The 26962-nt window shown below is 43.8% G+C and overlaps 1 protein-coding gene across 2 annotated transcripts; it reads right to left on the bottom strand.

The window, feature by feature from the left end:
- Positions 1 to 1574: 1574 nt before the first annotated feature.
- nup93 (nucleoporin 93) lies at positions 1575 to 25207 on the bottom strand. Of its 2 annotated transcripts, none has more exons than XM_080868373.1 (22): positions 25060 to 25207; positions 24039 to 24218; positions 23021 to 23138; positions 12018 to 12080; positions 10524 to 10652; positions 9764 to 9838; positions 8820 to 8912; positions 8570 to 8709; positions 8183 to 8315; positions 7507 to 7664; positions 7239 to 7404; positions 7005 to 7098; positions 4503 to 4694; positions 4293 to 4419; positions 4137 to 4209; positions 3664 to 3708; positions 3102 to 3218; positions 2902 to 3020; positions 2708 to 2825; positions 2539 to 2622; positions 2305 to 2433; positions 1575 to 1908 (listed from the first exon to the last, which is right to left on the bottom strand). In XM_080868373.1, the coding sequence occupies exons 2-22, from the start codon at positions 24215 to 24217 to the stop codon at positions 1798 to 1800; spliced, it is 2463 nt and encodes an 820-aa protein (XP_080724499.1). In that variant the 5' UTR covers position 24218; positions 25060 to 25207; the 3' UTR covers positions 1575 to 1797. The 2 variants fall into 2 exon arrangements, with proteins under 2 accessions (XP_080724499.1, XP_080724498.1); XM_080868372.1 differs by having other exon boundaries at positions 24039 to 24221.
- Positions 25208 to 26962: the final 1755 nt, after the last annotated feature.

Raw genomic sequence — 26962 nt, forward strand, 5'->3', positions numbered from 1 at the left:
ATGCTTTACAGCTCAACGCGGTGAGTTTATGGAAGATTTCATCAAGCAGATGTACCTGATATCAGAGTGAATTTGACTAAAATAACTGAGAAAGAAAGAAAGAAAAAAATGATCTCGGCAGATTTAACTGACAAAAACGCGATCATTATTTTCCCTTTTCAAAGTACCGGTACACAAATGATCGTTGTAGGACTGAAGACTTGAGCTCTCCCAGCTCTGCTCCGTCTGGCTGAAGCGGGTCCTCGTCTCGTCGGCAGCGGTGCAGGGCCACCCTGGTGTTGTGAAATAGCCGGGTTATAAGAGGTGTGTGTCATCGGCCTGATTCACAACACCAGCTGCGGCACACACACCTGAGAGGCAGATCTTCGGGTGACGGAGCTCTTAAAAACACGCACGAGCATTTTCCTGAGAGACTGCACCGCCCAATACAGTCTAACGCGGCCCTGACGACGTAAGCAGGAAAAACATAAGGAGGCGATAAAACAACAAATGCAAAGGCGAGACAAAAAGACGCTCGAGCACAACAGCGTGGGCCTCCTGTACCGTTCAGCTCAGCTGTGTTTGTGACCACGAGTGATTCCGACCCGTCTGCACAGTTATGTGGAGCAGCAGAGACAGAATGAGCCTCCATCTGTGTTCTCTCAGGCCAGACTGAAGGACACAGAATGTGGGCCACAAACAGAGGAGATGGAGGGCCAGTTTTTCTAGCAAACCTCAAGCGATGTCTGGTTGTGCTGCTGAATGTTCAACAGGGGCTCCAGGAGGGGCTCGGTCTGAGTTCAGGTAGCTTATAAAGGCAGGAGTGGTTAAGATGCTGTTCTAAATGCTGGCCGGAGCGCGGCCGGGCGATTACGGTGCGCCCTTACAAAAGATTTGAAGGAACTTTGCATACAAACGTATCACAAAGTTAAACAACGTCCACATTTTTAGTCAAAGATTAGTTTTTGGTTTCTTTACTAATAAAATAGTTTAAGACTACCTCCTTTGAAAATACGCACAAGGAACGAGCATCACGAGGACGCACTCGTTCTGCAGCGTGCGGTAAAATGTTTTGTTCCACTGATTTCCCCTCTGATGGAAACAGAAATATCCCCCCCAAGTCCGATAGCTGAGCTTGAGCCAACCAACCATCTGCCAGGGGACAGGACGCTCCACAGCCTGTGGAAACGGCACGGCTATGGCCTGCGACACTCGGGACTGCGTAAGGCTGAGAGGAACGGTCTTGTTTTGTTTCCCAGGGAGACGATTCAATTAGATTTCACCTGATTTATTCCCTCAGGGGGGACATGGAGCATTTCGAGTCTGTTGGGTAAAAAACAAAAGTGTTTGCACCTTCTGTTTTAGACGAGTTCACTCTCAGGATGTGTTCTCCAGTATTTCCTTTGTGCGAGTTAATATAGGTGCGTGATGACTAATGTGCTCAAGCCTGCGTGTAACGGCTCCCGTATTAAACACATATATCATAATATTGTCACAACTTTGACAGTAGCACTGAAATAAAATGAAGCCAAATGAGGAAAAAAAGGAAGAAAATGTAACGAAACATAAAATGTTTCAAAATAAAAAAGACGAACGAAAAGCAAACTTTTTATTCTAAATCATCACAGATACAAATATGAAACAAAACAATGGAAATAACAAAAACAGACTGACAGGATTTCAGATGAGCAAAAAAACCAACGTATGGCTCAACATGGCGATGAACGCCGCCGCTTTTACACACAAGATGGCAGGTGAGCGTGTGAATGAGCCGGTCTTCCCAGAGGTTTCTGCTCATCGTGTGTGTGTGTGTGCGTCTCAGTTCATCAGTAACTCCATCTGCACCAGTCTCGCGTTGGTGTCCCCGGCCATGTTATAGGGAATCATGCCAGCGAAGGTGATCAAGGCTCTGGCCTGACCGCGCAGTTGCTGTTCAGAGAAGAGATGGCGTGTTAACATAACGCATCAGTGAGACAGAATATTTAACAACCAGCGAGCTGGGCATAGACTAGCCGGCTCGACACAACCTAAAATCCTTCTGTAGGCACCAGCTGCAGTCAGCAAGCTTCTGGGTCACCAGGCTTTCTATGTCTGATGTAAGTAGAAGTGAAAAGGTAGAATCCAGAGGAGCGACGGAGACGTACTGACAAGGGACGAACGAGAAACTCTGCCAAAAATGTCACATGAATATATTCAGTTTGCCACTAAATGTGCTCGTATCAGCTCAAATATTTAAAGTAAACGGATCTTTGTATAAAAACAGAATGCGTTAGGTTCAGATCTACCTATAAACACACATCTTTAGTGCTGTGCTCATTCCCTCACCGTGTCTCTGTCCTCCATGGTCCTCTGTGGCCGTCCCGGTGTGCCGGCTGGCGCCCCCTTCAGGCGTTTGTACTGCGTGTAGAGGATGTTCATGGTGGCCAACAGCACCTCGGACAGGTTGTGACGCACCTGGAGGAACAAAACGACATTTAAATAAAGAGAAAGCAGAGAAGTGGAGCCCATATAAAGACTGAGTATCGGTTTTGTGTCTGGTGTCCAGAACCGAGTCGACACCTCATCGCTGAAGTTCCTGAAAGCCGCCACTCTCTCCTCCACGCTGTCCTGACTGAGCGGAAGAAGCTTTAAGCGCTCCATCACCTGACAGAGAGAGGCAGCGTTAATGTGACGAGGCCGCGTGCGTCTCCCTTCATGTCTGTTTGTTCATTTTCAGAGTTGCACTCACATCATACGCTCTGTCGACGTGCCCCGCGTGGTACTCGTCGAAGAACGTCATCAGGTCTAAGAGCAGGTAGAAGGTACTATCGACCGACTTGTCTCCTGCTACGCCCTGAGAGCGATACCTGCAGAGGGAAAAGAAAAGGTTACGGAGGTGCGTGTGTAGATTTTGACCAGCGCACGGCGTGTCCGTGTCCTTACCTCTCGGCGATGGCCACGGCGGTGTTTTTTAGCCTCTCCTTGTTGGACTGAGGCGCGCTGACCTGGGCGATGACGGGACTCAGGAGCCGATTCATCAGCTCCAGCACCTTGTCTGAGTTCTACGCAGAGACACACGTAAAGTGAACGAATCCCAAAGCGACAGCTCTGCAGAGATACTGCGCAGTGCACGGTCTGCTCACCTTGGCCAGCTCGTACAGTTTGACCGCCTCCTCAAACAGACCTTTGTTCTCGGCCTCCAAAGCCACTTTACTGATGATAGCTCTGGTGTCCCCAGCAAACTTATCTATGACTCCGGGCTAGACAGGAGAGGATGGGAGACGGGCGTGAGGCTGAGAGAGGTGCAGTCCTGACAGTAACAATGTGCCTTCTGTTCTATTGTGTTACTCAAACAAAATAAAACCCGTCTTTAAAGTCTGACTGTCCATCAAAATAAGTCGATGCATATTTTTAAGTAAGCCGTTAATACAGAAGCTGCACATCTAACGATGCGCCGTGACGCATTTAACATTGTCAGTCGTGAGTGGGACGACCCGTGACAGCAGAACCGAGTGCTGCTGAACGGGGCGTGTTGAGACATGCGGGACTCGTGCCAAAGGACCCCCCCCCAGGGACAGGGAAGAGAAATTCAAAGCAAGACGAGGAAGACATGGGTAGACAGTAGGTGAGGGAGGCAGGTTATAGAAATAACCATCGACCAGATGACAGTGAGCCGAGACATCGGAGACGTGTCCATCGTCCTACCTTCCTACTGCCGTCCTTCTCCAATCTGCCCAAAAGCATGTCGAACTAAAAGAGGACAAAGTACAAATCACCACATGACAATAAATACATGAATGCAACATCGTCAAAGTTCACATGTAAACTTGTTTTCCAGGAGAGATCAGTTATTAAAACCAGACAGAGCAACACATTGTTCTGAATCTAAAATTCACTCCATGCTCCTCACATCTGTTTTTATTACAAACATTTGTCAAACGTTGCTTTAACATATACCTATTTTTCATATTCTTTAAGTATTTTTTAAACACATGAGCTGTTTCAGAGCCAATCGTATTTAACGAGGACAACACCGGGAATCATGCAGGTCTCATCTGCCCCGCGAGAAGCACAGTGAACCAGCTCTGCTCTTCTAAGATGTTCAACATCAGCTCATCTGTCACCAGCGCAAAGCTTCTGTGCTAACGTTCGACCACAGAGTAAGACGGGCCGCCCACCTCTCGACTCTCAATGACAAGTTCGCTGACACAGCGCATGAACATGTTCTCGCCCTGGTTGTCTTTTTCATTGCTGCAAAAAAGAAGAAACATGAATTTAAACTTGGAGCTGTACAACATATCGTGTGTGTGGTGCAGGGCGAGAAATGTGTTTACCGCAGGAAGTAGAAATACTGCAGCGCTTCTCGTGGATCCGTGGACTCAAACTTGCGAGTGTAGAGCATGAGCAGGCGGATAAAATTGAGCCGACGCACCATGGGAGGGTCACCGGGCTCCTGGCTCACTGCGGGGACGATGTGATCAGTGAGATCGACAGGAAATAGAATATGCATGTGCATTACCCTACAAAATAAAGGTGATACTCACGTAGCTGAGCGCTTTGACCGGTGGACTTCAGCAGCAGTCGTAGCTCATACAGGACCAACGCCACGTGCACGGCGTGACTCCTGAGTCGCTCGACTCGAAACAGGAAAGCCACCGCCGCCTCAAACTGAGCCGTCAGGAACAACACCTGGAAATACAGGAAGGGCTGCTGGCTCGCAGAAAAATGGGACTCGCCTGCAGAGAAGAGGTGGAATAAAGACGGCAGGTGGGAAAATCAAGTGTCTGTGACCAAAACCTGCAAACAAGTTCAGGAGGAAACGGGTCGCGCTGCTCACATCCACATGAACATAGTAAACGAGCGTTTCCGATCACTCTGCGGAGATGGATGGAAGTCACCTGTGTGGGTGTTTCACCGTCTCAGACAGAAACTCTGCGCTTCACAGAGCTGTGCACATGGCCACGTCCGGCTTTTTTAAACATGGGAGGAGAAATTTAAAGACGTTTTTTGAGTGCAGGTACTTAGTCATCAAGTTTACTTTTTAATTATAATTCCTAATCCTCTTGTTGGCTGAAAGTTTGAGGAGGAGAGCAGGGTGGACCATGTCAGCCATTTTACAGCCTTATCGCAGACTCCCAGCGTTTTAGTTCAAAACGGGAGAGCGAGGGAGAGAGGAGGCGAGAGAGGGGGGAGATGAAGGGAATAAAAAGGACAAAGGGGGAGAGATAGGAGTGTGGGTGTGAGAGGGGGGAGAGGGGGAGGGCGCTGCAAACAAGAAAAGAGAAAGAAGAAATGCACAGCAAAGAATGTGAAAGGACAAAAATCAGTGGGACGGCGATAATAGAGGACGGGGCTGCAGGAAAGCAGACGAGCCCGGCACCGGCAGCGTGTGAGAGAAATGAAGACGGGTTTTGGGCTTCGTGTCCTGCTGTGAAGCAAGATGGAGGACAACGAGGAACGCTGTGCCAGACAACCGAGGGAGGCGAGCGGCAGCGAGAGAGAAAGCAGAACGAGGCTCCGGGCTGTGCTTCCCACCGAGCAGCGAGGGCGGGAAAATGGGAGATGGACAGAGAGAGGGAGAGTAAGAGAGAGCTCCGAGTCTTATCTGAACAGAGCAGGATCAGCCTGGAGAAGGCAACACCCAAGGGAGAAAGCTGTGCTTTTGTCCGTCTGTGGGAGGGAAGGCCTCCTCGCGCCCTTGCACTTGTGTCCCGGACATGTTGAAGTCTTACTTTAAATCGATTCTGGATGAAGAATCAAAGCGTGTCTGCTGGTGCCTGTTCACAGGCGTGAGCAGCTGACCCACAGCTCTCTTTAAGGCTGCTCTCAGCTTTCTGGTGTGCAGCTCCGTGCTCAACACCACGCAAGCCCCAAAAAGTGCCCCGAGTCTCTCGCTGTAATATTAATTATGGTGAGACATAAACTCGGCCCAGTTTGTTTCGGGCACTCCTAACGGCGTTTGACCCATTTTCATCTCCCTGCTTTAAGCTGAGGAGCTTTGCTGACGGTGTTTGATGAAGCCTGTGGAGATGTGGTGGTAGGTGTTGGTTAATTTGATGCAGGTAGCTGTAGCGCTTCCAAAGCAGGAAAGTCTCATCATCATGAGCACAAAGATGAACGACTGCTGCTATTTCCACATTTCCAGGTTACAGAAAAGAAATCAATTCACAAACAGACTCGTGAACTTTTGTTCCTGCCGACTATGACGAAGCTCTGAGTCACACTTGGCTCGTCGTCCATGGCAACAGCTGCTGAGGCTTATGGGGAGGGTAGTACTTCGAGCTGTTGGTACAGCAAAGAGAAGCGAGAATATTCATGTGCAGGAAACAGTTGAAATATTCATCGAGCGATTAGTTACACAGGAAAATGAATCACTTCTCTTTAACGATCACCGATGTTACTGATGAAAACTTCACGTTTAGCATTTAACATCTATATGATGTTTTAAAGATTGTGAATCTGACATCATGTAAGAACACAACGAGACGCTGACAACAATAATCACCTGATGAAGCAAATCCTGAAGCGTGCTGTGATTCGTCACCAGCACACACACATTACAGGTTGTGCACCTCGACTCTGTGCACAGAGGTGCTCGCACCATCGCTAATACGTCTGTTTGAACATTTTAACGGCTTAAACCAAACCAGCACTCAAGGAAACTCATTTTGATGTAGTTAAAAAGGTTTTAACGGACTCAAATTTAACTTAAGATTTTGTTTCTCAGACGACTCGCTCCTTACGAGGGACCGGTCGTCCGTGTGCACGCCGTCACCCTGCGTTCTACGTGTCCGCACAAACATGGATGCAGTCTCACAACAGCACGAGAGGCAAAGAGCAAACAGTAACCCAAATAAAATCTGCATCCCGGGAGGTGCAAACAGCTCGGCCGTGCAAGCCTGTGCTTGTTCCTCTGTGCTCGGGCAAAGAGATAATGGAAAAAGAGGAAGGTGGAGAGGCAATGTGATGCACCGCAATTCTCAGGAAACTCAAGTTCATATATTTGTAGTTATTTCGAGAGCTGAAGGAGAATTTCAGTCCCCTACCATAGTCTTCCAGCAGCTGTTTCTGTAGCTGTGGCAGGGTGAGTCTGTCCTGAGGAGAGCTGCTGCCGTCATCATCGAAACACACCTGGTTCAGCTGTGGGGACACAACGCGACGCACATTACGCAAGGGAGCAGCACAGCCCCGAGATATCAAACTGGGACGATGATCTCTAACCGACCAGGATCAGGAAATCGTGCCTTTAACCCAAAAACAGCAAACCAGGGGAACGGTACCTTAAGCCAGAGGTAGTCCTCAGTCTTGTCTGCTATCTCGCCGTGGTTGTCATTGATGTCGCATTTCCCAATCATGCAGTAGACAGCTCTCTTGTATGGATCGGCACAGTTTCTCAGCACTCTGCGGTAGTGCAAGCGAAGCTTGTTCTCTGAAGTCGGGGAAAGTCTAAAGAGGAAAACCAGATAAAACGGGAAGCGCGATAAGACCGGTTTGACCTTCAGGACTTCTCTGTGTGCAGAGGATGAGAATGAGCTGAGCGGAGCTCACCGTCTGTCAGGACTGTTCATGTACTCCTGAAACCAGGTCTTGAAATCTCCCAGCTGATGTTGCATTCTGTTCACCACCTGCATGGCTGCATGCAGGTCGCCACAGCGCAGGCAGTAGTAGATCACAGCCCACACCGGGTGGCCTTCTATCTCGCCGTCCTGTTGTGCAAATTGAACAGAGTGGTCGTATTATTTATTTATTTTGCAGCCACTGCTTAATTCTTCAGACGGTCGGAGCTTCGCACTGCAGATGTGACCTGTCAGCCAAACAGACTCATCAAGAATCAGTGAAGCAACGGTGGGAAATTAAACCGTTTGCACCTACCAGTCGCTGGCTTTTAGAGCACAGGTGTGCATGACCAACTGCATGAATGCCAAAGAAAAGATAAACTCTTAAATATAAATGACATTTCTGATCAGCCCATCAGATTATTCTGATTAGGTACTCATGCACCAAGCCTGGGTCACCCTGCACAGACAGTATTACTGCAACAGTGAGGAAAGCAAATGAGTGTGGTAAAGGTTATTCAGGTAACGACTGGAGTGGAAATAATAAAAATGCAATCCAATGCAATTTTTAAAAAAGTGATGAGGCCTGTAGGAAAGTTAAATAAAGCTGCGTGTTGCAGGCTTTCTTTATTAGCCAAACATTTAAACAGTGTATACACGTGTGGTACCTGCATGCCAGGCAGAGGCCCTGGTAGCTTGATGTTGAGGAAGCTGCGCACTAGTTGGTATGTTCCAGGCACCCCTCCTAGTTGGGCCTGATGGAGGTTCCCAAAGACAGTCACCATGGTGTAGTTTTTATAACTGGGAAAGACAGAATTCATATTTATGGTTCATCCATCCATCCATCCATCCATCCATTCACTTCCGCTTATCCTTCTCAGGGTCGCGGGGGGCGCTGGAGCCTATCCCAGCTGTCATAGGGCGAGAGGCGGGGTACACCCTGGACAGGTCGCCAGTCTGTCGCAGGGCCAACACACAATATTTATGGTTCATTCTAGCTTAATTTCAGCAAACTGTAGATCCATGCATGTATCCACAAAAACAGGACCGGCTACCTGTTCTCAAGGAAAGCAAGTGCCTGGCGCACAAAGGCCATTTGCATTTCAACACTAGTGCGACTCTTCAGAGTGTCTTTGGCTGGAACCAACAACACGTCTGTCATCTGCTTCACCATCAGCCACAACTCTGACACGTTCTGGAGGAACGAGAGAGAAAGAAAGGTGCGTTCATACCGAGTAATCTGTTACATCTGTCAGTAACAAGTAACTTCAGGCTGATACATCAGTGAGAGATCAGCGTTCCTACCTTGTCGTCCAGGCTTTCTGCTACTGAAGCACATAAATCTCCCAGATTAGGCTGAATGTGACCGTTCACTATCTTCTCATTGAAAATGTAGATCTGACGGAGAACAAAACGGAGGCAGGTCCACAAACTGTTAAATGCTCGTTTTATAAGGAAATGTCAAAACTTTCATATAAACTTAGCCTCCGGTTAAAAATGAACCTTTTTTTACGACCACCGAGTGAAATGGTTCACAATAAAAAACAGCACGAAAAGTATCAAAATGTTGACGAGGTCGTCAAAGAGGATCACGAAAATCAGACAAACGACGCCGCACGCAATGTGTCGACACATGGTCGAAGTAATAAAATGTGGTGCAGCGAGTGGAAGCGACAGAAGGTCATCCTGGATGATGCTGGGTGGAGCGCTGGGGCGGGGACACGCGCCCCCTCTGCAGAACAATTAATCCATATGTTTGATCTGCAGCTTCCAGGCTTTGCTGTAACCCCGTTTCAACCAAACCATCGGCCGACAGCTTCATGTCTTTAACAGAACACAGCTAGAGATTATTATTGCTACCAAGCTCTGCGGCGCTGTTTGTATTAAAACACACTCTGCTGATGTCCTCCTTTTCCCCTTCATTAGATCCCAGTATGTAATCAATACACGTTTATTCTTCTTCTATGCATTTATTACATAAGAAAAAGCAATAAATAACAGGCATTATTAGGCATTAGCACAACACATTTTAGTGCCACTAAAAATGTATTTCCCTTATAGTAACATTTGCATTCAGATTTTGCAGCGTTAACCTGATATAAAAATGCTTCAGTAACAATAACCTGCTGTGCAAAATGCCACAATATGAATGCACTGAAAGGTAATTTGCATAAAACAGGAATGTTGATGTGCTGTGTGCATTTACCTGAAATTTTCACACCAAAATAATTAGACTATCGGGGACCCACCTGGCGTCCGTAGGCCACCTCCACGCTGTCCAGCGCACTTCTTCCTGGAGCGGTCACCTCACTCACAAAGCTGGGCTGTAATGGACCGCAGGTCAGGTGGTAAGCAAAGACAGAAGTAGATCAGTCGCGTGCTGCTGAAACGTTTGTGTCTAAACAGGAGAACTTTTGCTGCTCATTACTTTGCATGTTGAGAGTCTGAGACAGGAGGACGTCCTGTCCCGACTGATTACTGCCCGCCTGCTCGACACACGCTGGGACACAATCCCACACAATAAGATCAAAGTCTTGTTTTTGTTTCTTGCTCAGGGTGATGATAAAAATAGTGTTTCTGAGTCTGAGATGAAAACGCTAGCTTGTTTGTTTTAGTTGAGCAGGTAGACAGGTAGTGTGTGGCGTCACAGCCCTGACATGCTCTTTGAAGCAGACATATTCAGTCCAAGAAGTTTAACTGTGTTACAAAAATGATGCTATCTGTAAGACCTAATGAAGCGGGAACGATGCGGCACTTGACAGTTCTGATCTCCACACAGCAATGTTTCCTTCATACTCAAACGAGGTCACGATTAATAAATCCACCGTGTTGTTGACACACCTGCACATTAACTGAGACACAACCTCTGAATTTATTGTTCATAACTACAAATGACAGATTCATGAACGCATTAAAAATGACACAAACATGGACCGACTCGCTGCTGCAAAATTCATTTACAATGTGCAGGTGCCACCATGAGCACCTATACGGCTCCCTGTCCCGTACCTCCACGTCTTGACTGAAGTCCAGAGCGTCTTCTCCTGCTCCCAGCAGCGTGTGCAGCACTCTCTGCTTCACCTGCTCCCACTGAACCAGCATCGACTCCCGATGGTACTCTTCAGCCAGCAGGAACGTCTGAACAAACGGCGATGGGAAGCAAGCCTCCAGTCATATTCGAGCGTGCAGAAAAACACAGTTCACTGGGATCAAGCTGTGTTACAGATGCTAAACAGGGGATTGTCCTTAACATGGTCATCTCTGCCCCAAGCACCAGCTACTCAAACCCTCCCGTTTGTGAGTGGTAGCAAATCACAAATAAGTTGGCTTAAAGTCAAGATGACCTTAAAGTTGAAGGAGCTAAAACAATGCATTTGCCAGGCAGGATGAGTGGAGGGGTCTGCACTGAGCTCCATCATACAAAAAATAAGAAGCGCTAGAAACGAGCAAAATAATTTGTCCTTGTAGTACAAGTACGTTAATCCACATCCACGAGGTAAGACGAACATCGCACACACTAAACTGGATTTAACAGCAGACCCCTGTGAAGACGAGTCCACCAGGACTTGGTGGCGTCTATTTTAACCCTCCACAGAGACTTCAAAGTGAGATAATGGGAACTCGAGATAATTGAATCTCCAGCTTAGGGAGATGCAAATCTAGACTAAAGCCACCATTTACTGGGTTAACTTGGTCAAAGCTTTAAACAATTTAAAAACGGCATTAAGTCTAAAAAGATATTAAAATTGTATTTAAATCGTAAGTATAAACGTTCCTGGTCAGCGACACATCGCAGTAATTTAACAATTTAAAAAAGCAGTTTCATGTTATACATGTATTACGTTCTGTTATCGGGGCTTTTTCCTGCCCAAATACCTTTTTGGTTTTAGAAGCACACAGCATGCAGCAGCTCCAGTGGTTACTGTAACATGCCTGCCTGCCCTGCTTTTCATGTTGATGTCAAAACTAAAGCTACGAGATAAAAATCTGCAGGAACATCTAACACCCACGTTCTTTTTAATCTTCAGTGCATTTGTTTTTCCCCACCCTTGCACATAAGTCCCTTTCCTCTCTCGGGGAGCGGAGACAGATAATGGGAACGGCAGCTAATTAAACGCGGGGCCTATTAGCTCTGCACATCAGGGAAGCCATTTCAGAACCATTCCCCAAAGGTTCACACCAGAAGGACTTTTAGATCACAGCGAGCAGAAATGACTAAAAATGTCGTTTTTAAGTGTTCGGTATTGTGATGTGCTGATGCTACGAGACAGTGAAACGAATGCTTTTGTAAACCTCGGTATATGACAAACAAACACACACTGTCTGTGACTGTTGGGACTAATTATGTCATCTTCTTTTTTAATCATCTAAAGAATAAAAAGTATAATCGCACTCGGACGTGCGCCCTGCAGGCCTGCGTTACTCTAACAGTGCCTGTGAACTAGTTTCCTACACTGCAGGACTAAAGACTGCGAGGCCACGAGACTCTGGACAGATACCGACCCTGCGGCGAGACTCCTCGATGGCGGACAGGAGGGCGTTGTCCCTCTCGTTCTTCAGGAAGCCCTGCAGACACACAGACAGATGTGGGGAGAAGAGGAGTCACGGTGATGAACACACTGTGCATCATGTTCCTGTTGGCTTTGGCTTACATTAACACGTTTGTCAATGCAAAGGTGCACTTCTATCATGTGCAGGTAAGTACTGCCGCTAACCTTGAGTTATTCTGCTTTTTTAGGTTTATATAACTGCAAGTCGTGCAGCCCTGCCATAATAGCTTCTTAGACTGGAGGAAGGTTGTTCCCTTTGTCAGATAACAGAATAATCATTTACTGGTGACATTGTCTGACTTTAAATCTGAAGCAAGCAGGATAATTCAGCCTCAAACCCCCAAAAGCAAGCAGTTGATCAGAGACAGCTAGTTTCCAAAGCCAAGGACGGTTTATTCAGCTCTTAAGAAGCTGAATTCGCTCCTGTCCTCTCATGTGCGTCTATGTCCAAATGCTTAGCTCAGTCCAATTTCTACCTCTTCCTTTTACAAGCTCACACACACATCACCTCTGCCTGACGCTAAATGGGCAATTTGCATGAACACCTTTCTGAAGAACTGTCAATAACAAAATACCATCAAGTAACTCACAACTAAGGTACAGCAGGCTTACCACAGGTTACCGATCCGAACTGGATCAGTCAAAGAAAGTGATTATTGGATTTTACGTGCTGATTTTTGCTGACCACTCTGTGGGTGAGCCTTTTTACCAGTGAGAATAAAAACAGACACATAAAATGTTCAGAAGGTTTATTATAAAGAAAAAATGAGCCCTATATAATCGTATAGTTGTACTTCCTGTAATACTGCAGCCTTCTTGGACACGCACACAGAACTTTATCTCTTTTGGCTTTTTCACGGTGTGGCGTTGGTTCTGCGATGAGCCCACCGACACTTTAGCAGACTGACGTCTACGTGCTGCTGCCGTTTACCGTCACCAGGGGGCAGTGTCCCACGCAACCCGCGCAGACACGAGAGAAGTTATAACAGAAAGAGCAGAGAAATGTTCGCTGCTCTTTTCATGCCGATGTTTGAAAATATTTTCTTTACGCTTTTTCACACTTCTCCCGTTTATGTACGACCTCACTTTTCAACCAATCACAGTTGAACCTGTGTGTGATTTGCGGCCTGTCCGCAAAGCATGTCTGCGTGGGTTGTAGCACAGGCAAACACCTACACGCACCAACAGAACGTGCTACTATAAATCCATGTAGGTGCACTCTTAGATAAAGCAAGAAATTTGAAAACATTGAAATATTCATTTTCACTATTTAGCTCCGTAGATTTATGACAGTATTTCAACTCTGTTGGCTCTTTGGGTCTAAACATTAGGAAAATGTCTTTTCAAGAGTAAGTTACAGCTTAGCTATGCATGATGAAAATGTGCAGAACGCTAAATTTGACTATGAATAGCACAACCTGCCACCACAGACATGTCAGTAACTGATTATCAGTATTTGTATTTCTCCATGTTAATCATTTCTGGGCTTGCAAACACTAAACATCTGACACTACATGTGGAGCAGTATTGATATCTTTTGGGTTTTATTTCGCTTCAGGCACTCTACAGTCTGTCAAACAACATCTTTATAACTAGCATATTTTCCATCTTGGAAACAGCTGAAACTACTTATATTGTGACATCTTCAAAGCTGCAGAAGAAGAGTTCCCGTCACAAAAGATGATGTCAAGATCCAAAAAAAGTCTATGCAGAGGTCGGTCAGAAAATAGGACAGAAACGTTTCCTGCTGCAGTCGCTGCAGGTGTTTGAGTTTACGTGGAAAATAACCAGTGGCTAATCTGGTTTTGTGCTACAGTTGACTTTTAGAGACGTTGTCATGTTAAACCGTAATGGATCGCGTCTCCTCTAAAACGGGTCAGTACCGCGTCACTGAGTTTAAGCCACAGCATTCATTCAGGTCAGTGTAAAGTGACAGAGAAAGACATCATTTACTTCCTCGTATTACTGTGTGAAAATCTAATTATCTATGACAGATTATCCACTGCAAATTAAAGACTTGAAAAACTGGTGTTTGCACGGCTGACAGCCAAGTTAAAGGTAAACTTAGTGAACTTACATGCAACACCATTACTCTGGTAATTAAGAAAGAAAAGAAGCGACTCCAACGTAGCCCGTTTATAGCAGCAGCTCATCCCTGCTACCCTTAGCTTCCCTTTCCTGCTCTGTCCCTCTCTCGTTTTTTCCCCGTCTCACTTTCCCAGGAGAGGCTGACAATAGGTCTATATTTAACCACTCAAACCAAAGAAGAGCTCAGGTCAACACTCGCAGGAGAGCTGCACTGGAAAAATGAAGAGAACAGAATGAAACGTTCACAGATCAGAGGCTGATTGCGATGACTCCAAGTGTTCTTGTAAATTGGAGAAAAGGCGATGAGACTGACGATCCTTACAGAAACAGGCAGGGGGCGGGGCTTAAAGCATCTAAAACTACGGCGGTACATTGGGCACCGAGGGGGAACTGCCTCGTCATTTTTCCTTCAGCAGGTGGCAAACATTTGTGACTGATGTCATTATCAGTGCTGCCAACCACTGGCCTATACATTACTTTTTGTGCCAAGTGTAAATTGATGAGTTAGCCAAAAGCTGAGGCCAACAATCCCATTTATCTGACATGCAAATGATTTCTGTCTTTTTGGCTTTGGTTGATAAATCACCAAATCAAATATGAATATTACAGCAGTTAGATATCTGATAAAAAGGACTGCTGGTAGCTGGATACACTGTTTCCCTCTTCACCACAGGGGGTGGCCAGTTTCACGTAACTGCTCCTTAAAATGTTTGAAGCTTCATCGCAGGCAGGCACAGCATCGCTGTCGCATATAACCTCCTTATAATTTTGATCAGCACTACACAGTCCGAAGATCTGGCACGTTGTTCAGGCCCAGACACCGGCGTTTCGCGCTGACTAATCGCTGCCAATGTTTTAATTCCTCCTCGTATTTGTTCCCAAACTGTAAAAATAACCATGAAATAGAGAAACGCATTTAAAAAAGCAACGCTGAAGCGTTTAGAAGTAAGAAAGATGAAAAAACACATTTTAATAAATGTGCTTATCACACTCGATGATGCACTGAGCACTGGGGTATCGGCGTATCAAAGATGCACGTTTCTTTTGCCCCACCCCTGTATTGTGTATCCTCAGAGATCTGCAACCTGCTGTGAACACCCACAGCCTGCTGGCCAGACAGCCCAGAAGCTTCTACAGGAAGAGGAGCACTGCCACCGAAAATTATTTGATCATGGTTGATAAATCAGGAAATACTGATGGGGGTGGGAAGAAAGGTAAAGGCGAGGACAAGTCGGCCTTCAAATATAAATACAAATGATCCAAGTTCCATTCTTTGTCTCCAAATTCATCGACAGTATGGAGATAATGTGAAAGCTCGGTGCACATTTGACTCTAAAAATATTATTTTCTATACGCCAAAATGAAACATGACTAAATTTTAGCATACAGTATAAATGTGATATTTAAAAAGGTTTCTCTTCAAACTTGTACGCATGCTAAATCTCTGTGCTGGCATACAGGCCCCCGTCTCCACTGCTAATGACAGTCACGCCATCTACGCATAAAGGTAATCTTATTTTATACTCATTCAAATCAGAACATCTGAATTTTCACTCTTTTGAGCCAGCTTCATGCTTATGACACTATACGAAAAATATTAAGATACCGAGCCGACGCAGAAACGTGTGATTTCCAGGAATCTAGAGGTTACAGAAGGGCACGTTCAACGAGCTGACGGGGAAAAGCCTCACTGTGGAAGTCATTATGAACCAAAGCAAAAACATTTACCATGACAGAATGAACCGACCACTGCCTGAGTGTGTGTGTGTGTGTGTGTGTGTGTGTGTGTGTGTGTGTGTGTGTGTGTGTGTGTGTGAGAGAGAGAAACCCCACCCTTTCACTCTTTCACTTCCTGTGTGGTGAAATAGAAATAAAGAAAATGAATAACATACATTTATAACATGTAAGTATAAATGATCAGAGTGCCTCACATTCACAAATGACTCAATCATCTCCATCATCATGTATGTCCGCACACACTGTAGCACAGCAGAGAAGACATGACAAAAAGTAAGACGCACAAAGCACATACCCATCAGTGACTGAGTACATGTATATGTGTGTGTATCCGTGTATGTATATGCAATACTCACTCATGAGGAGAGCCTTTCTGCCTGTCTGGCAGACAGACGAGAGGGCAGGATGAGACAAGGAAAAGTAAAAAACTGGTTTTCAGTTCTTTGTCTGAGCCTAGGTACGTGGGCTCTGACAGCCCAGGACATTTGCATCGTCTCTTCGCCTCTCCATCCCACCGTGTCACTGTGCCAGGGCAGCAGCAGCGGCCGCCATGCTGGGGCGTGTTCCCTGTGCCCCGTCGAGCCGGCATGGCGGTCCGCTCGCAGCCTTTTCCCCGTTCAAAGCAGGCCAGTGACTCTGGTGCGTGAGCCGGAGAATCGAGTGAAAGTGCCACATCAAGACTCGCTGGAGGTTGTTTTATTGTCGGAGGGCTGTACCAACTGAGCGCTCAGACACAGGGGGAACCCGCGAGAAAGAACTATGGATTCATATAGAATATCAGTTCCTGCCATCAGCTGACACCCCCCCAAACAGCCATTCTCCATCCTCTGTCTCTCTCTCCATCTCTCACTTCGTCCTAGCATCTCTGACGGCCCTCCCTCAGTCCCACTCATTTTCTTCTTTTTTTATCCATCTATGCATCCTTCTTTTCTTCCCTCCTTCTCTCCTCCCTCCTTCAGCTCAATGCAATTATAGTAATGGATTTTTTCCCCCTCGGTTGATGGCTTCCGACATCCTGTCTCGAAATGAGGCTAATCATGCTCTTAAGGGTCATGTTTAGTTAATGAAGGGTTTGGGAGGCACATGGGGAGAAAGGGGATGGGTTGGTGGGTATTCCTATATGCAGTCTGTCTATTATAGTGCACACGTGCACACACAAACAGCTTCAGGCATGTTAATCCATGCACTTCCGGAAGTTTTGTGCACATAGTCTCTCTCTCACACACACACACGACTGGATTCATGTGTGCAGGCAAGCAGACAGGGATGCACGCAACCACGTGCAGACAAATCTATGCTACACATTCATTCATAAATACACGGTTCAGACACCGTATACAGCAGCGATCGATAGCGCCTGACACACAGGCATGCAATCTCAGCACACGAGGCTTGTGCACGAGAGACACACACATCGTGTGAAGCTATGTCAGGAGCGTTCGTGTATCTCAGCAGATGCTCTGGGCTTAGCCAACTGCGTCCGCTGAACGCATGCCATCACTGCTGAGGGATATGTGTGTGTTTAAGGGCTGGGGAGGGCAGAAGAACAGGAGAGGAAGAGAAAGGATGTAAATGGGAGAAGGATAAAAAGCAGAAAAATGTGAAAATATGCAATTTAAGAGAGAAAGGGAAAAAATGAAAGCAGAGAAGCACGTAGAAAGAGTGCGATGTACGAAAAAGGAGAAAGAGAGCATTGGCAGAGAAAGATGGAACAGTGAAAAGTGAGACAAGGACAGGGAGACGGAAAAATATTGAAGCCGGTCGCCATTTTTCTACCCGCTCTGCTCTCTGCCTTTCACTTCTACAGTTTCATTTTTCTGCTCTTTTCATGTGATCTCTTCTCTTTCTCTGCTTTGCTTTGATTTTGAATCCTTTCCTGTTAATCCTTTGTAAGCACTGATGGGAACACGGGAAACAAAAACATGTAAGCAGACTGCACTCTGATAAAGACCCTAAACATGAGATGTAAATATATTCACGTTTGGAACAGACTCAGCCTCATCTAACCAACCACATAATCTTACTAAATATGAAGTTGTCCATAGTATGTGCAATCTAAAAACATGCTAATTCCTGCTAGCAGCTCCGACGTCCACGAAGCCCAAAATCTAAGACGAGCTATACGGCCACAACCTATAGGAGCGCTTCAGCATATATACAGGCGCATCATTCACACACCACTGCCCTCTACATGCGCGCGTGTGTGAGCCGCAGAGGCATGTACCAGCTCACTCATGCGCAAACACACACATTTACACACACACACTCATAAAAACACAGCACATTTTCCATTTCCTTTGTGTCCCGTCTATCCTGGAGAACTGCAGCCTCTACTGCCTCGCACCCCTTAAACCAAATTAAACCCAATCTGACGCACTGAGGTCGGGTTGGTTGAGGAGCGAGGATGCACAGATGGATGATGCACGAGGCACACGTTAGAGGTCCTCGGTTACATTTGGATACATTCTTTGATTTCAGGGTTGCCATGGGTGCACATGCATGTGTGAGTCAGCAACGGTAACGAGGAAAATGTAAAGCGTAGATTTAAATTGAAAGTTAAACTGATGATGAAAAGTTGGCTGATGAATAAAATCATTGACAGACTGCAGATGAAACACAACAATATGTGATTGTAAAAACGGAGACTCTGTCCATGTGCAGCGATAATATCTGGGGTGTTAGTTAAATATAGACAGGCTACATCCTTTGTGTGGTTATAGGAATGCATCTGTACGAACAATAACTTCTGCAAATAGTCTGCTGTGAGACTGTGACAAAGAAAAAGTCTAATATAAAGTGTATCGTGACAGGAAAGGAAGCAACAAGATCAAAGTTTTAGTAACAGTAAACTAAAGCTAAACTTCACTCCTAATTAATCAAAGCTAATTAAAAAATAACAAAAATGTGCACTGATTTCGGGGATGCTTCCATTTGAGTAACTCCATCACGTACAAACACAGGTGGTGCTGAAATGTGTGTTTGATCTTAAAGAAGAACATTTGGGTGTGAGATTGAACTGAGCAGCGCGAGAACGTGACAGAGGTCCTGAAAGTGGCGATGACAAACGCATATGTTAGCATTTACACACAAAAGGCTTGAGTCTCCAACGATGATGACTGAAGAGCGAACGCGGCCCTAAAGAAAGTGTTCTTGTCACTGTAACAGTGACGAGAAAACGTGTTGTAAGTACTGCAAATATAAACTACTACAGTCTTTCAGAGTTTTATTAAATATTTAATAAGAATACTCCTGTTACTGCACCAGCTGTGTAATTATAGAATAAACCATTTATTTCTTTTCAGTAGACATTATTTCCACCTTTCTTTCCAAAGTAACTAAGATTTGAGCGACTACATCAGTGCATTTGAGCGTAAATTGCAGGTCAAATGTAGAGTCTGTGTGTTAAGAATACTCTGGAAAGGCTGTTTGCTTTCAGCTGTTCAACAAAGTGCATCAAACAGCTTCTTGGTGATGCCTTCTTCATTATCATCGTCATCATGATCAAATAACCTCTCTGCTCCTTTGTGTATACTTGATGATATAAAGTGGCTGAGACTGCCATCAGTTAAATGGAGGGAAAAAAAAGCTGAGCTCAGTTTCTCTTTTCAATGGTTCAAATTTAAACTACATTTCTTCGTTGTTTCCTTATTCTGGCTGAAATTCTGCTTCATTTTTGGCACACTGTCATGGAGCCAAACACGCCCAGTTAAATGAGGTTCACAATTAGTCACAATTTGCAATTAAATTCAAACTGTGTGTATGTGACGTTATGATCTTCATTAAAAGAGAATTTCCCATGGGGGAGCAGACAGCTTTCTAAATGACTACTCACCTTGGTCTGCCTAGATTAGCTTAAACTGTTGTAAAGCAACTAAAAAGGCTAAAACATGAATCTTTTTGATGCTGCTAAAGACTAGATTTACCTTTAGTTTGGGGGACGGTAGAGTAGAGCATCACAACGTTACGATTTAAGACCAAAGTAAACAACTATTTTTGGCAAAGGCTCACTGCGCCACTAAACAGAGGCTTAATGGAGATGGTGAAGACTTTGTTTAAGCTCCATTATGCAGTTAGCCTGGCTGTCCAGAAATCATCCTATATTGTGCTTATAGATTACACATATATATGAAAGACTACTGTGTGCAGTCTATGCATCCAACAATCTGACATCTGGAGTCCAATCCTGACTCAACAAGCTGATCTACGGAGCCGATCTTTTCAATTCTCTGCTGTTCTGGGTTTACCTCACAATGCCTCAGCAGCAGAGCTCCAGAGGAGGAATACAGCTTATTAGTTTAACACTGGTATCAGATAACTACTTGGCATCAGCAGATACCCACAGCAGCATCAGTATCATATGAAAAACTGTACAGTGCACTCCATTAATTTTCCATTTTTGATCATAATTATTTATACTGAATATGCTCAGCGCAGGGCCCATTAGGTAAATGCCAATACAACACTACTATCTCAGCTGACTTTCCATTTATCTGACCAATTCCTGTAATGTGGCTGTTTAAACTGAGCAGCTGTTTGTCTGAAACAGCTGTGGAAAATTTCTCCTGAAATAAAACGTAATGCAATGTCATCTTCTAGACCCAGAAGAGCAATCGCAGGGAGGCAGAGTGCTCGTGTGTGTGTGTGTGTGTGTGTGTGTGTGTGTGTGTGTGTGTGTGTGTGTGTGTGTGTGTGTGTGTGTGTGTGTGTGTGTGTGCGCGCGTTCACCCTCACACTGCCAGAAGCTAAGTGCTTTTCCAGTCAGTGAGTGAAACCCACCCTGGCCAGGATACATCTGGCCGACCAATAAGAATAAAGAAGATTTCAATGAAACAGAGAAGAGGCTGGACTGCAACAGTGGAAGAAAAAAAACCACAGAGATAAGAAAGGAGGGTGATAGAGTGGTGGCACATGTATGTGGAAACCTGATGGAGAGAACAGATACAGTGGAGAGAAATAAGTAACCAATACAGGAGGATTAAGCAGGGTGGGAATAAGGGACGGAGAGAGCACTCAGGGAGCAAAAAGTCTGGTACTCAACATTAAAAGAATACTGGGCAACTTTGATATTGCACTTTCAGACTTCTAACAGAACCTTTGTTTTACATTTAAACCTTCTGTCTCCAATACCGTCAAAACAGTTCAAGATTCACGTGTACCACAGGAGCAAAAATGCAGCTTTGAGCCTCCAGCCTAAAACAAAGGACAGAAGCGCACGATAAGCTCACTTTGTTCCACCTCCCTGCATCACAGTTTCTCCATAACTTGCATAATCTTCAGATCTAACCAACTTCTACTAGAGCAGCATGGCCTCTGGCAATCCATCAGACGTCTTCACGCTCAAACCTGCCAAACTACAAGACAGTTTCACACACATAACACAACTACCTCCTCACGCCTGACTAAATGCGACAACATGCCAACCATGTATCCATCACAAATGCTATTAATTCTGTTCAGCTCTACAATCGTGTACACGCACTCAGTCACAGCACAACCTCCAGAGCCACATCTATACATTATGTGACATGCACTGCTTTTACATGGGTGAAAGCTTTTTTAATTCAGTGCAACTCCACAGATGTAGTTTAGTGTGACTGATGATACATGTCATCATATAGTAAAGTACAGTCTAATGAATGTGCAGAAAGAAAATATGATCAAAACTCAAAGTTAAAGAGAATAAACAGCACAATGTGACCTTGAAACCAATGAGATTTTCCATGAAAGTCATTTTTCTTGACTGTCCACAAAAACAGAGCCTGTGGGTCACACAGCAAACCCAATTTTCCACTGGAATAATTAACTCATTGGCTTTGTGTACTTATTTCTGTTATCTCTTAAATCTTCGTTCTGTTCAGCCTCCAGTTATAAATTTCAACATTTTCAGCCTTTAACTAACAAACTTCACACTTGCTCAGTTTTTATCAGGCTTATCTTGTCAGTGGGGACAAAATGCAGACTTATTATCTACAGTTAATTACTTTCAGACCTTAGCCACAAAACAAATTTAATCCTCACTTCTAAATGCAGTGAAATATGCACATGCTTATTAAAAGACTAGGTACTAGTTTCTTACCATCTGTCAATGGAATATTTCTTATTTCACTCCACAAAATACCTCTCAGTGCTCTCAGTAGTAAGCGAGTCTTCCTCTAGTGAACCAGTTCATTTAGGTTAAAAACACTGCATTAGCAGCTAGCTAGCAGCTAGTTTATGGTACCTGTATGTAGGGCTGCTCGATTATGGCAAAAATGATAATCACAACTATTTTCACTGAAATTGAGATCTCGATTATTTGACAATATTTATTTAACAATAACAATGTGTTGAATAATGACTTTAAGGATTGTCATAAAATAATATAAAACAGTGCAAATACTGATAACAGTGCAAATGTTTGCAGTATAAGAAATAAATGAAAAATGTAAACATCTGTGTTTAGTGAGCTTTGCAGTGTTGCTCTGTGGTGCAGCTACACTGTAGCAAAGTTTACACACTGTGTCTACTTGATCCACGTCTGACTGAACCCATAATGTTTCCACACCACTGAAGTTTTTTTTACCTCTTTTCAACCAACAGCAGTCACTCTCCTCTCCAAATAACTTCTGCTCAGCTTCCCTCGGGTCCTCTTAATCAGCGGTCCCCGACCCCCGGGCCTCGGACCGGTACCGGTGCGTGAGTCGTTTGGTACCGGGCCGCGAGAGTTGAGGCTCAGGTGTGAAATGTCTGTTTTTCAGGGTTTTTATCGGTTTTCAGCGTTATTTTGTTATCGTTTTTATTGTTTACTCGGTTTTCCTGGGTCTTTTCACGTGTGTTATGAATAAATCTTCTTTTTTTCGGTACCAGTACTAGTTTTATTTTGTTGTATTTATCCGCGACACCTTAAAGGCCGGTCCATGAAAATATTGTCGGGCATAAACCGGTCCGTGGCGCAAAAAAGGTTGGAGAGCGCTGCTCTTAATTGTTGTGACACGTGTTCGAAATGCAGAGAGGTGCGCTCGATTTGCCACACGGAGCAGCGCGAGAGTAAAGCACGAGGGAGGGGCTAATAATCGGCTCAGTCATTTTTAATGATCGTTGAAAGCCCAGATCGTAATCGAGATTACAATTCGATTAATTGAGCAGCCCTACCTGTATGTCCGTGTCTTTGACTGGCTCCAGGGGCTCAAACGTGGTGGCAGCGCTGAGACTTTCTAGTCTCTGAGAAATGTGGAAGATGTCTAAACCTCTGGAACCAAGGAGGATGGACCTGAGGTGAAACAGAAAGGTGATGAAGAACTGACTGACAAATAACTGTAGTTGCTCCACGTGACCACTAGAGGTCGCAGAACGCTTTACCACCGTTACAGAAACCACTGATGTGAACTGTTACGCATCAGATCAGGTGTCATCACATACATCACAGAGAGAATTTCAATCTAATATCAATGCAGTTTTAAAACTAATACATTAAATCCTTTAAATATCACTCAAGCTTATTGATTAAGGAATATCTTCTTTAAATCTTTAAAACCAAACATATAGTTTAGAAATGAGTGTGTCTATCATAGAGATTAATGGGAAACAAATGAAAAATGATTTTATACTTTACATTTTATTTACATGAGAATATATTGCAGTAGATTATACTAAATCTGTCTGTTATACTAAGTCTGTTATTGTGAAACGTGTATTATTATTAGTAGGATTCTTACCACTATATATAAAAAGGAACTCTTCCCAGGCTCTTTTTTTCATGTTGATCTTTAAAAATTAGACCTGATGCCTTGTGTGACTGTTTACCACCAATTTAGTTCCCTAATAGCCCGTCCCTTTCTTTACTGGTATTGGGATCTAATTACTTTATTTATACAACTTTGTACACATAGATAACCATTCATTTGTTATCAATTACCATTTTTGCCAGTAGCAGTAATATTATGATTAACAGTGGGACATTTTCTGCCTATCTGCACATACTGATGTTCATATTTCATACCGTTCTTGGTTGTATCTTGTTATTTTATAGTTCAGCTTTATTTTGTTGTTTGCTGGTTTACTCTGTGACTACTAAGTGTTTTTGTTTCCACTCTTATAGTACTGTGCAATAACAGAAACCACAAGAATTTCCCTCAGGAAAAATAATAAAGTTCTATCTTATATTTCTTACGCTTTTACGTCTGCAGCATCTTGGGAGGTGCGGGTCAGGGTGCGGGATCGAAGCCTCTCCCCCGCCTGCTGGATCTCCTGAAGGTTCCTTTCGACGTGAGGAAGTTCAGACACTGCTTCGGTCTCAGCAGCCAGCTGCTCTGCCTGCTGCAGGAGCTCCCCAAATCCCTCTGTATCCATGCTGCTATAGAGAAACAAATGAAGATATTTACATGTAACATCATCAGAGGTGAGATGACTAGTGTACAGTGGTTTGGGGAGCTATAATTTTAGGGTGCTCACATCCTTTTGGGGGGAAAAAGGTATAATTGGCCTGGACAATTTTGCATAAATATGTTGCTGTTATTTTAGAAACCTAATCAACATTGTACCTCACCGACTAAAGGTTTTGTATGTATTATTTGTTGTTCATTTTCAATCCTTAGAAGAAGGGACTGGGTTAAAATGTACTGCAATTCCTCAACTGCGTGGATGGAGATTTACACAAATTCAGAAGTAAACGTAAAGTGAGCACGTAAACGTTTCAGACGTAATATAGCTGAGAACTGCCACAACAACAACAAAACACGTTTAGGACTAGGCCTAGTCGATAACATACAAACTGTGAATAACATAAACACCCATGTATATAAGGACATACAGCTGTGAGCTTTCGGACAGTTGACAGCAACACCTGGAGCGCGCGCATGGAGCGCTGTGGTGTTAGCTTAGTTGCTATAAACTCGCTTTAGGAACAGCAACAAAAATGTACAGTTTCAAATGAAACTTAATTCCGGCTGCTGTGAAGTGGCGTGATGTGAATCACGATAAAAACATGTTTGAATTCATTTTATTTTATTGTAGTGCTGTCCTTTTGGCTAAGCTTCGTTAGCATGCTAACATGTAGCTACAAGTCAGAATGAATTACACTGTGCAACGTTAGCTAGCATGCTAAGCTGCTATTATTCTTACATATGCTCAGTGTTGCGTTAACTCAAAAAGTTCATTTTGATGACGCGGCTGGAAGCAACTACACTTCATACCTGTTGTGTGAGGTGGGAGAAAATACGGTCCTGTTTATACTCCACGCGTGAATGTATTTACAGTTATCTTCTGTTACTCCGTTTCTTCAGCACGCAAGTACATTATTTGCCCCGACCGGCACTTCTGGAGTCGATCGTGATTGGACAATCCCGCATCCCTCCCGGAAGTTCTTCTTCTTCTTCTTTTTTTTTTTTTTTTTTAAATAAACTTTATTTAACAAACAATGAGTATACAACATACGAACAGATGAAGTATACAAAACAACAGAACATGAACACACAAAGCCAAGGGTAAAAGAAAAAGGTAACAATTATAAGAATACACGCAAAAATTCACATACATAAATTGTTTTGAGAGCCTTTTTGTTGGTGGAGTCTGATATTGATTGTATGTACATTTCCACATCCTTAAAATAATGACAGAAATATGGTGTTTTGTTAGTAAACTTACATTTATGGATATAAAATTTAGCTAAAAGTATTAACAAATTTATCATAAAAAACATTTATCATACTTCTTGGGAAACTTAAAGAAACAGAATAAAACATTTTCCCATCGTAAAGAAAACTCCCTTAAAATATGGACAATAACAAACCTGCTAAATTCCTTCCAGAATCTCTGTGTAAAAGAACAGTACCAAAAAAGATGTGTCACAGTTTCTGGATGATCCCCACAGAAAGTACAATTAGTATTTATGTCCCTTTTAAATTTTACCATGAAGTGACTGGCTGGATAACATTTATGTAGAATTTTAAATGAGACTTCTTTCACCTTATTTACAATCAAGTATTTATGGGGGACCATCCAGACTGTCTTCCACTTGATATCTGGAACAAATCGGTTCCAATAAGATATTATATATGGGAGAGAGACGATATCTTCTTGGAATAAACTACGTATTCTTTTATTGCTATTACCAAGTTCCTGTGAAAAGCAGATTTTTCCTATTGGTGACTCAGCTGGACCAGAGAGAGTGACTGAGGTAGAGATCGAGCTGTCAGTGTTTTTATATAACATTAAAGTCCCTGAGGGTATGGCACCAAGCACCATTGAGAATTCCTGAACACTGATTGGAAAATTATATAGTGCAATAAAGTCGTTGTAAGTAAGTAGTTGTCCCTCTCTATTAACCAGCTGAGCCACCAACAGGATCCCATTTTGGATCCAAGTTTCCAGGAAAAGTGATTTATTTTTATATAAAATATCTCTGTTGTTCCAGATAAGGTATTTGTGAGGTGAGAAGTTGTGTTTATAAATGAGGGTCCACGCTAAGAGGACCTGCTTATGGAAGGATGAAAGCTTTACAGGGAGTTTCTCAACATTGTAATTACAATTTAAAACAAAATTAAAGCCACCAAAACGAGAGAAAATATAATATGGTATAAAGTTCCAGATAGAGGTAGGGTTTTTAAGAAAATGTTTAGCCCAATTAATTTTGAAAGTGTTATTTAAAGTAGAAAAGTCTAAGACGTTAAGCCCACCTGATTCGTACTTATTCATCACAACAGTTTTTCTAATATAATGCGTACGGTTTTTCCATATAAAATTAAAGAGCATACGGTCAATATCTTTACTAATTTTCTTATCCAGATGTAAGGAGAGAGCAGCATATGTTAGGAAGTTCTTCTTCTTCTCTAGTTTCAAATATTAACGAAGCATATCGTCACCTACTGTCATAATTTATTATCATCATCATCATTATTATTATTATTATTGTTATTATAACACTAAGTAGTAGGATAACTCTTCTAAATATAGGCAGAAACGTGTACAGTATGAAAAGCTGTTCTCGCTTTTAGAAGTATTCTTTGTCAAAAGTTTCAGTATTAAAATGCTTGTTTTGTTACTGTAATGCTTACTTGGGGTGGCTGTGGCTCAGGAGGTAGAGCAGGTCACCTACTA

Source organism: Rhamphochromis sp. 'chilingali' (assembly GCF_963969265.1).
Source record: "Rhamphochromis sp. 'chilingali' genome assembly, chromosome: 2".
NCBI lineage: Eukaryota > Metazoa > Chordata > Actinopteri > Cichliformes > Cichlidae > Rhamphochromis > Rhamphochromis sp. 'chilingali'.